Source organism: Pavona decussata, unplaced genomic scaffold (genome assembly GCF_977016875.1).
Source record: "Pavona decussata unplaced genomic scaffold, jaPavDecu1.1 SCAFFOLD_134, whole genome shotgun sequence".
Taxonomy (NCBI): Eukaryota; Metazoa; Cnidaria; class Anthozoa; order Scleractinia; family Agariciidae; genus Pavona; species Pavona decussata.
In genome coordinates, this window is record NW_028145547.1 from 1,693,351 (window position 1) to 1,704,970 (window position 11,620).

Here is an 11,620-nt window from a genome sequence, read left to right on the forward strand (position 1 = left end):
CTGGAAAATCCGAAGATTTACAAAAGCAAACACATGCGCTCTAGGATTAAAACGAAACCCGTTAAAGATTTCGCCGACAAAAAAAAAACGTCCTAACACATTTACCTCCTTGCGTTCTTTTTAATCATAAACGCACTTCGTAAGTATGACGTGAAGCAAAAAACGTTTGCAAAATTTAACCTTATTTTGAGAACTGGCCATTTGGGGGAATTTTGGAATCAAAGCATCGAGATTTAGAAAGTTTAAAAGACTTATGTTTTAAACTCAGAGGAATGTGATACTACAGTCCGAAATTTCTAACGCTCGCATGTTAACTTCTATAGTGAGTAAATTCATTACGAAAATGTTTCTGCGGGTATCAATTTCTTTGCAGAAGCGTTCACTGACTAAACAGGCGAAGAATAGAATAGACCGCCGTCAGACTGCGGTCAATACTCACGTCCTCTGCGTCTTCTCCGTATACGCCTATTACGACGACGACGACGGCGACTTGGTCTTCCTACAGAAACAAAGCGAGGAGTGAAAACTAGCATGTTCGACGATTGTCCTACTTAATGGGCAACCCTTATACTAACCAGTTGTGTTCATATGCTTCCATTGCGACGAAAAATATGAGACATACAATGTGACTATATTTTGAGTAAAGTAAAGTAACTTTAAGGAAAGTATTAAAGTTGAGGCGCAGCTTTCAGCGTCTTGCGATAGGGTAATTTCGAGCAAAGGTCAATTTGATCCTCAATCAGAATAAAACACTACACAGATCACAAATAGCACACCAGAATTGACCATTGCTTTCCAAACCTCACATAAAAGAGCTGTTGCCTCTTATTGTCCTACTGTTATCAGCGACCTCAATTAGCTTTCCTTAGCTAAATTCAAAGACACTTCAATAAAGTTGACGATGATGCTAATGATGATGATGATGGTGATGCTGATGGTGACGACGACGACGATGATGATGATGATGACGATGATGATGATGATGATAGTGGTAGGGGTTGTGGTGGTGATAATGAAAAATCATATTTTTTTTCTTAATCCCCTTGAGACACCCTGAATTTATATGATAAGGCTACATGAAGTTGGGGGATTCAAAGTCGGTGCCTGGGTGCTAAAGTCTCTTTTGCGGCTTCTCCATCGCGTTCTGTGTAGGTTCATAGGGACCTTAAGAAACATAACAACAACGCCAACAAAAAAGTCACTAAAAATTCAGCCTTTTTTCTGTTTTATCCAGTGAGATCATCTTGCGTGAAGTACTCGAACTATCTAGGAAGTGAACTCGCCGGTAGGAACGACGTTCAGGCTATAACGAAAATATTAAATAATAACAAAAATTCGCCTTTTTGTCCTCACATTCTCCGTAAAACTTGAAGACTTAATCATTTCACGTTGCTGTTTTCCAGAGAACGGGAAAAGATATACCAAAATTACATAAGGCAAAAGCAGAACTGTTGTAATACTCATTAAGTCCTATCGTTTTGTGACGTTCTCGTTGACGTCGCCATCGTAGATCTTAAATTCTCTAATAACCAGCACCAAGAGAGGATTCATCCTCCCTTGCCAGCACAGCGTACAACGCACGGTTGGCTTTGAACTGTTTTATGAAAAAAATCGAATTAAGTGGCATATAAGTCTTATAAGATAAACAAATGAATCCGCTGCTTACGACAGAGTTTATTTAACACCCAAGACAAACATCGCAGTTGAAAAAAGTGCTTATACCCGTCATATAATTGAGAAAACTTCTTCACAAAGAAGGGTTTAATGAACTGATAGCCTATATGGTGTCTTTATTGTATAGCCAGTTTGAGATTCAAACCTCACTTTTCTTGTTTATCAAGTAATGCTGACCCTTGCTAACTGAATATTTCTGTGTCAACTCAAATATTAAAGCCAATAAAATTTTGTCGGTAATGTTCATGAGATAGGCCGGTTGTGTTCGATAACTCCCCTACCCCAGACAAGGTGGGCCCTTTTCCAACAAACTTGTTAAGACCAGTTATCTAGTAAGTGTTAACAAATTCGATTCACTTACGTTTGTATCCTCGGCGCCACTTCCTCCATTTTCCGCGCCATCTTATCTTGAACCGTTTGCCCCGTCTCTTGACAGTTACCGGACGACCTCTGTACTTGATACGCCAAGTAAAGCGGAACCTCATTTTCCGCCATCGTTTGCCAAGTAAAATGAGAAAACGTCTTCCATGTCGCTTAAGTGGACGCCACCGACGGTAGAAGCGTAAACGCCATGTCTTGGGTGTTCTACGTAGACGATACAACTTACGTCTGTATCGTATATACCAGCGCACACCCTGACGGATTATTCTATGCCAGGTTTTTTTGTACTTGACGTACCATCTTCCACGAACTCGTCGTAGATAGCTCCACCGTCCAATGACCTTAATCTGTAATCGTCCGGTTCGACGAACGCGGTACCAGCGCTTGCGGTAACGCACGCGCCATCTTCGCTTCCACCGTCGCACCCTACGGTAACGACGCATGAAATAGATTCTTCGAGGGCGTAATCCTGTAGAACATAGGAATAAGAAAGAGTCTCTGTTAACTATCATAATTAACCCTGTTGATTTTAAACAACTGCGCTCCGTTTTGTGCGTCAACTAATCACATCGAAAATAGCCAATGAGCAACTAGTATTGTTACTCTTTCTCCCCCCTGCCCATGGGATGCTTGAGTCCAGCATGTGGAAAGTGAAATGCTATTACACGACATGCACGTGACATGCTAGTAAATCCCCTGCGCCACCATTTTGGATTTTATGGCTTCCTATGCTTGCACCTATACACAGAAAGCAAGAGTTCGCTTGTGTGCAATAGTTCGAAGTCATAGATTCCAAAGTGGCGAAGAAAATCGGCTAATAATCACATTGGCCGTTTTTATACTAGAGGGCGCATTATCCGTCTAGACGAACTTGGGCAAACATTTGTTATTCGTCTGGTTATTCGTCTCTAGTATAAAGACGGGCACAAGACGCATTATCCGTCTGGGCGGATTATCTTCTGTTGTTCATCTTGAACGACGCACAACGGAAAATAGTTCGTCCAGACGGATAATCATTTTGCCGCTATGTCAGCCCCAGCTCACTCTGCACGGACACCCGCGCGAGTGTCACAACAACCTAAAGCAAACATCAAACCATCCAAACAAAGTCCTTGTTATATAACCGACTTACCTCGCAATCTCCGCAGACGTCGTCGTCTTCTTCGGGCTGTAATTAAAAGAAACGCAGAGAAGACAATAAGCCGTCATCTTCATATGGAACAAAATTTAAAAAAAAAACATTATTGAAACACTTCCTCGGTTACTTACCTCTGATGGTGATACACACGTTCACTAAGTTTACGTGCTTTCGCCAATCTGTTAAGAATGAATAATATGCAACATCAGTATATCTTGTATTTTGATGGTCAACCGACACAAACGAAAGCATCGTAATGCGGAAAAAGCGTGAAAAAATGTTTTGTTGCCGTGCCAAGTGCGGTATAGGGAGAAGAGAAATATTGCCCAGCGGGAGCATCTGTAGCTCGGCTCACTCCACTCGCCGATTTTTCTCTTCGCCTCATACCCAACTTGGGAAACCTGTTCACAGGCTATATTCAGCGCATCTTGTCATACTTGCTTTTTTCTACTTCCGCACGGTCTCTACCAAATTATCTCATGTATACCGGCGTAAAACATGTTGGTAGGCCAACCCTGCGCTTTAAGGAGCATTGCAAGCAGGACTTGAACGCCTACGACAGCAACCCAACAATTTGGCAAGTCGTAGCAGCAGAGAGCAACAACTGAAGGTTGGCGTGTAGAGGAGCAAGGAGAAGATGGACAAGCAGTGAGAAGACAGGAAAGAGCGCAGGCGATAGAGGATTACATCGCCACCACAACAGCTGACAACCGCCTTCACCTGAACAAACTGTGGCAAAGACAGCGCTCCAGCTGCACAACCAACCATGGCGTACAGACCATTGTCTCCCTCCCGAGACAGACGGTAGCTATCGACAATACGTCGGACAAACCAAAGCTAATTTTCGATAAATTTATACCACTGAGGAGATCAAAGAATGCCAATGTAAATCGATCGCCTCACAACAACATCACATATAAGCAAGTTATCAAAAAACTGCTCACTTGAAAATCAGGTGTTTTGAACTTACTTTTCCCGAAGCAGATGTTTCCCAAGCGAGGCTTGCGACCAACGCCTGCAAACAAACAAAACAAACAAAAACTTAACCTATAAGAAACTCTTGAGACGAACGTCACAACCAATTCCATGACGCCCGTGGATTTCCTGGCTTTTGCAAGGCCAGCATTGTAGGTTAAAGGCTTGGGATTAAGAAGATAAAAACATTAATGGACACGTAACTTTCATGTCACGGAAATTCTGGACGAGTCTTTGTATCTTTAACAAATTATGACCTCTAAACTTGAAAATGGCAACGCGAAATTCAACTATCGATGAAGTCAGGGCTATATGACAAACAAAAATGATTGACTGGGCCTTATCGATCGCACTTTGACGCGAATGATAGTGGTAAACTTGTAAAACGTCGAACCGACTCTTTCAAATCTAACACTAAATCCAACCCATTTCATTCTTGGCCTCTTCTGTCCATTCATGTGTTTCTTTTTTAAACTTGGTTGTACTTTCTTTGTTTGTCCGTTTTTTGCTACAGTTTTGAGCGGTCATTGTGACATTTTATTCCATTCTATTACCAGCTTCCTCGTGTTCCTTGCCAAAAATTGCGTTAACTGAAACGCCATACCTACAAAGCCTCAATATTGGAAATGATTATTCACGGAGTAGCACATCCAGCACTCTCGGTCATATAAAGAGTCTGCAGCCTCGAATTCCGGCAAAGGAATTACAAACAAAGTTGCTCCGATGCGAATACAAGTTCGGCCTACTCAAAGGATTCTGCTGCATCGATTTAGTAATATTCTAGTGATTCGCATTCCGTTTTGGACAAAACAGAATAGGAAAATAGGGAAAACGAGGCCAAAAAACGGAGCTTGAATGAAAAAGAATCTAAAATTCGATGTCAAATGATTTCCGTAAAATTTCAAAGGGAGGAAACTGAGACAAAAAAGTGCCAACATTGATATCACGTTTTTCAAAACATTTGCCTATAGGACCCAGTCAAAGTCCACGGGAAACAGTTAGAAAACAGAAAAACGAGTGGAAAATTGAAAGCGTAAATGCAATCTTTAATGTCACTTTTAGGATATAGACCAGCTAAAACTTACAGAAAGCATTTGATCTCGGATTCTCTTACCTCTGATGCGAATATTACCATAGCGCGTTCTCACAGTAAATCGCTTGCTGGGTGCTGAGAAAAGAAGACAACAAATTTAATTTTAACACACTTTAAGCCTTTTGAATATCCAAGCAAGAGGAAAAAAACTTGCCAACCTTGTGGAAACTTTTTTTCCACGTAAAACTGGAACCCAGTGGGATCAACACTTCACCAGCTAAGTTAGAATGAATCTCTAAGAGGCACACAAGGCAACCTTCTATTCGGACTATCTCAAGAACAATGATTTTACGACCGAGACAAAATGCTTCAGCACGGTTTATGATTAAGCTGTGATTCTTCATTTCGAGCTTCTTTACTTTATTTGTTTTGTCTAATTTCGGTTGTGCGCGGCCCTTAGCCCTACTGGTCCCCCTGTTGTTAGCCTTCGGGAAAAGGCCTCGCGAGGGGGGAGTGGGGGCCTTTAATAACAATCATACTTTCATCAGCATTGGGGGCGGGGGGACGGGGGGGTGGGGGCTTTTAACAACATACCTTCATCAGCATTGGTGGTATTGGTAACCGCAGCGATGTCCTTTTTTACTGCATCTAATCAATCAAAAGATATTAGTGGTTAGTGGTTGCCATATCTCCTAAGAAAACCTTATGTTGTATGAAGCAGAAAATATATTCCGTGTTGGCCTGTGAAATGGCTGTCTAGAGGAGGATAGCACGAAAAAGAAAGGCTGGCGAACCTGGAGACAGTGTAAGGAGGCAAAAATATGGAATGGGAGGGGGGGGGGGTGAAAACTTTTTACACATTTGCGAGTTACCAAGTTCAATAGATTGCAACTTCATCGCGACAATTTTTTTTATTCTGCGTCAAGTTCTCGCCCTACAATTAATGACCTACGCATTTAAGCAAGAATTCTTCGGCTTAAACTTTTGTTTTTCACTTCATTCAAACATAAAAATCGGTATGAACGGAGAATGTGTACTTTTAGGTGTCACGCTCGCCACACCGACCTTTACCCCGTTTAGCTGCTTAACGTCGCTCTTTCCGAGCAACAACAGGCAAATGAAATGTGCGTTGATTAGCGGATGGGAAGTGGATGAGAAAGCCGGCAATTGGGTAAATGAAATAGGAAGGAAAAGGACGAGAAAAGGCAGATCCCCTCGGTTTGCTCCGCTAGCGAGTTCTCTGTCCAACACAGGACAGTCTGTTCACAGGCTACCCATTCAAGAAAACCGAGGCACGGTTCAAACGTCGCGTTATCGTCATGCCGAACTCAATTCGTCATTATGATAGGCTCGACGTTGGCACGATGATGAGATCAAATGTCGTGCCAAGTAATGAAGCACGAGATGCTCTGTCGCGCTAATATAACCTTGTACTAAATAACTTTGTGCGACGTTGATTCTAACGTTGCGCTTAACTTGTGCCCAACCCAGTACATGCATGTATGCATTATTATAATGCAGTAATTTTGACCTAGCATGACTGAATTGAGTTCGACGTTTGAATCAACGGCATCCTCGGAGACCCAAGGGCAGTTAGTCGGGTAGCAGGGATTTTCGTGGGCGAAAGTTTAATGGAATCAACGGTGGAGCCGCATTCGAGCTTATTCAGTTCAGTTGAGTCCGATATCACGATGGTACGATGCCCTTACAGTGGCAACAACGCTGTTCGATGGGAAAGTAGGACAGTGGAGGGGAAACTTTTGAGCTGAAATTGCTCTTGAAATGAGCGCTTTTAGTGTTTGTGATGGATTTTAGCATGCCAAAACCAACTTACTTTTTCCTTCGTCTTGTGATTGGTGATTGTCCGGTCCATTTTGTTCTGTGATATCCTTTGGTAAAGTCCTTTTAACACGAACTGTCTGCTGACCCGTTATGTCAGAATCTTCCCCATCGGAAGAGCGTGATAAGCGAATATCGCTCGTAGCAAGAGCTACTCCATAACTGAAAGAGAAAGAGTTGTTTGTTTGAATAACCAACGGAAGCGCAAAAGGCCTCTGTAGCTTAAAAAAATACAGAATTGAATGTGAATGCGCTAACAAATTTTCTGACGTGGATACATAACAAGGATTCTCCGACTTCTTGAAGCAACACTTTTAAACAAATTCTTAACAAACAGGGATTAAAATGCGGCACTTCGTAGTTTAATCTGTTTGAAAAAGAACAATCTAACGTTTTCAAGACGTGGACACACGATACCGACGACATACCGATACCAACGACATATTTTAGCTCCTAAAATTAAAAAGCAAAATTTTTAAGCAAATTTTTGAAAAACAAAAAACAAAAATGCAACATTCTGTGTTTAATCACCTCAGAAGATCAATACAATTCAAGATCTTTTCCCAAAAAATGAGACCCGTTTTAAGGTTGAATCTGCCAATTTTTTAACAAATCTGACAACTTGCACGTATGAACCACCAGTGAACTACAAGTATAGTTTATATTTTTAATATGGTACCCGTTGGTGTTTGTTTCATTGTGATTTCAACCAGCAACTTTACAAAAATTTACTTCAAGACATAAATACCGCGATACAGTTGGTGATTTTCTGCCTTTAAATCGTGACCGACGAACGCTAAAATAGTATTGATACATGTGAAGGATTGTGAATAGATGATGATTTTGGTAACGAAAAAAGAAAATGTGTATCGGGGTCGAATTTTTCATTTCTAGATTTTTGTTCTTGTGATATACAGGTCACACCACATTATTATGATTATTATATTAATTAAGCCACCTAAATGCGTAACAGCTAACCGTCACGATCATCTTGGCCAATAAAATTTTAGCATGTGTTAAAAGAATTTCGCGCACATAAACAGCGAAAGGTGTCAGTAATAATACTCTCATTGCAAAAGTACAAAAAATTAAAGGCTTATTTTATTGAACGTTAGACATAGTCCAACAAAACCTCTTGTGAAGGACGAATTCACTTCAATTATTGAGAAAACTTCGCTTAAAATACTCTAACTAAACATTTTTGACGAATTATTGCAATCAAACAGCAAACTGGACTAAACACTATCCGTCGCGTTGAAATAAAAAAAGAAAACCTTTTCTTTGATCCAAAAGTTTGACCATTTCTTGACGATTATTAATGAACACTAAGAAAGAGGATACGATGGTGTTGACCGACATAAATGATTCAAAAACTGAAACCTTCAAGAATTTTCAAAATGCGATTAAATCGAGATTAATTCGAAACTAGAATTAATCTACCAAAATCAATACCCCTAAACTCACTGAAATCGTTTTGCTAAATTCTGAAGTCGTAGGATTAAACAGGTCTCAAGTAGTGTTACACATCGGGAAATTCACAACGACGGCACTGAGAAGTCAACTAAGACGTTAAATAATGCTAACACCATTTTTAACTTCAAACGGACCTCGAGCAAAAATCTCGAGCAGAAAACAACTGAGAAAGAATCAAATAAACTTTTAAATTAGTTGTACTTACAGGAGCAGAAAGAAGACCCTCATGCCGGGCTCGCCCGAAGCTATGGACGAAGCACACCCATGAAGGGAATTCCAGACAAAGAGGCCAGTCGTGTCGGCTCTCCTTTAAAACGGTCAGACATTCCTTTGCATTTATTCATCATTTGATTCCCTTGTTTGTTTATGATATTAAACCAAACCTCAGGCAGGTACAAGAAAACTTATTTCTTAAACCCGTTGTTTTATTTTGCCTTTCCGGTACTCCAATATCTCAAACAAGAACTCGCAAGAAAATGCGGAACTGAATGCTAAGATGGTAAAAATAGCCTGTAGCGTTGACATGTTGAAGGCATGGCAACTTCGATTGTAGGCCCTTCTGTGTGTGGTGAGGATTGGTCTCAGTTACTACTCTACAAGAACTATTGTGAAATACAATAAACTGATATAATACCTGCTTAACGTTCACAGGAACTTTATTAATTGATATCGTGCGAGTGCACTCAAAAGTTGGAATTAAGACCATTGACTAAAGAAGCTAAAACACTCTCCAGAAAACTTGATCCAAAAGAATCGCTGTTTTAAGACATCCGCGTCAATGGGGCAAGAAAAGAGCAAAAAAGATCACGGTTTGTTTTATTATGTACAGGTACGGGCTATTTAATAAAACGGTGATTTCTTTTATTACGGGAAAAAGAAAAATATTTGTACGTTTTGACCACCGGAGCAAAAATCAACACCTGTTTCGGTTGTCAACTCTCAAGCGCTCGGAACAAGACAAGATTTTAAACAAAGGCAACAGTTGTCATCAAAAGAAAATGACATCACGACGGCAGAATGTTAGGAAGCTTAACTCGACTTTTTGAACTTTTCTGTTGTCTAGGCAGCCTCACAGTAGCTCAGTTACGCATCCTTTTCAGCCTTAATACGGGAGAAATACAAAACAGTTCGCCAGGAAGTTGTTATAACTGTAGAGTTACCTGACAATTAAACTCTTAAACGCGGCCAAAATGGAAACAACGAGTCAAATCACAACGAATTGCGCTTTGAGAAATTCTCCAGCAAACGGCACCATTGGAAAGTTGTGTTGACGAAACTGCATTTGAATGGACAAATATCAAATATCCATCGACACATTCCCAAGATTAACCAATTCAAGTTTCACTCGCTGTGAATATAAAATTTACCAAAGCCGTAACAAAACAATGTTTGGTGTCACCAGATCCTGTTTTTCCAAACAGGATTCGGTGGCCTAATTTAGGAAACTCTACTGTGTGTGTTATTAAGTGTTAAAATTGACGAGGTCTCTTAGCTCCTGAAATGAGTAACTGTAAGGAATAGGAACTTTATAAAATGTCGCGTAGACTATACAAAGTTCTTCAACATGTTTCTTTTTTCTTTCTTTTCCTGTTTTCGCTTTTTTTTTGGGGGGGGGGGGAGGGGGGGGGGGGAGAGAGAAGAAACAATCTTCAACACAGTACCAGTTCGCCATTTTTGGCAGTAGCTATTCTATTCAGTTTTATTTCCGGGGAACTCAAGAATATTCATGAAACTTTGGTTACCCAAAGAAAGCAAACAAAATTTCAGTCGGCTATTTGACTTTTTTTCTTTTTTTTTTTTTATTTTATTAGTCGGCTATGTGATGCCCTCTGCACTTGACAGTTCACCGTAACCTTCCCTTTTTTTCCGCTTTGTATAACAAGATTCATTACCGCTATGAACAGTCGCGATATTAGTCTCTCAAGATAATAGGATTCCTAATTTTCAGAGCGTTGTATTTTGCATTGAGTACAAGCGAACAAAGCTATTTTTGAAACTGCTAACGTATTAAACATGACGCCTGTATGGGGCGAAGTACAAGACGCCGACTGAAGAAAGTCATGGATGTTTTTTCTGTGTCCCAATTGCTTGCAACATGTTGAACACTAAATCTTTCTTTAACTTCATACCGGCCGCCCAAAATATTTCGTCAAAAACATTTCTGTGATGATCGGAAAGGGAGAAAGCTAGTTTTAAATTCTGAAATAGCTCTGACGTTTAAGGAAAGTCTCACAGAATGACTGCCTTGTTCTCGAAGGTAATCTTTTCTCGCACCCATCATGTTGCATTGGGCGGCAAAGATTTCATTTCTCACAATTCTTAGGTTCGTTCCTCTTCGTCAATTATCAAACAAGCGTCTTGTCAACGGGTAGTCTCTGCGGGATACCATCGACTATGAAATAATCGATAAATAGTCTAGGGTTTGTACTACTAGCAGAAACATTTGGAAAAAACACATTTTGTTGAGAGGAAACCATTTCATTTAAGTCAGGAGGAAAAACGCTTTGCATCATTGTAACAACCACTATATTATCAACAAGAGACAATCCACTTATCCCACTTTCAACAGGCAGGTGGTTTCTTATGCATCCCATTCAACCTTCCATTGGTTAGAAGGATACTGTATCTTATCTTACATTAGCAGAGAGACAACTTCTATTTCAGTCTGTCAGCCGGACATTCTAACCAATGAGTGATTGACTGACTGACACATTGCTGACTGAATGATCAAAAATAACAACTGAGACTGAAAACTGACAGTGGCTAACTGAATGAATACTTGACAGACATGACAGGCTGACTGACTGACTGACTGACTGACCTAATTAACCAGTGACTAAATGACTGACTGACTGACCGACTGAATCAGTGACTGACTGACTGACTGACTGACTGACTGACTGACCGACCGACCGACTGACTGACTGACTGACTGACTTCACTGAGTACTCTTTGGAAATTTTGTGGGAGTGGGCTGACCTAATCGGGAAAAGTGTAGAATTTTGTTGCAAACAGGATCTGCAACAACAAGTGACTTCATTCAAGCCAAATGTATCCAATTGTTGAAACCACCATACAATTAAATCAATGATGATTATCAATAACAA

At 40.4% G+C, this 11,620-nt stretch overlaps 1 protein-coding gene across 1 annotated transcript in view; it reads right to left on the reverse strand.

The window, feature by feature from the left end:
- Positions 1-8,802, reverse strand: part of LOC146467642 (uncharacterized) — a 129,211-nt gene extending 120,409 nt beyond the window's left edge. Inside the window, exons 1-9 of the mRNA XM_085125187.1 lie at positions 8,719-8,802; positions 7,036-7,202; positions 5,796-5,849; positions 5,283-5,336; positions 4,164-4,208; positions 3,325-3,372; positions 3,188-3,223; positions 2,036-2,524; positions 440-499 (exon numbers count right to left, since the gene is read on the reverse strand). Coding sequence (XP_084981313.1) covers positions 440-499; positions 2,036-2,524; positions 3,188-3,223; positions 3,325-3,372; positions 4,164-4,208; positions 5,283-5,336; positions 5,796-5,849; positions 7,036-7,202; positions 8,719-8,741 — 976 coding nt within the window. The 5' untranslated portion in view covers positions 8,742-8,802. The remainder of the gene's footprint in view (positions 1-439; positions 500-2,035; positions 2,525-3,187; positions 3,224-3,324; positions 3,373-4,163; positions 4,209-5,282; positions 5,337-5,795; positions 5,850-7,035; positions 7,203-8,718) is intronic.
- Positions 8,803-11,620: the final 2,818 nt, after the last annotated feature.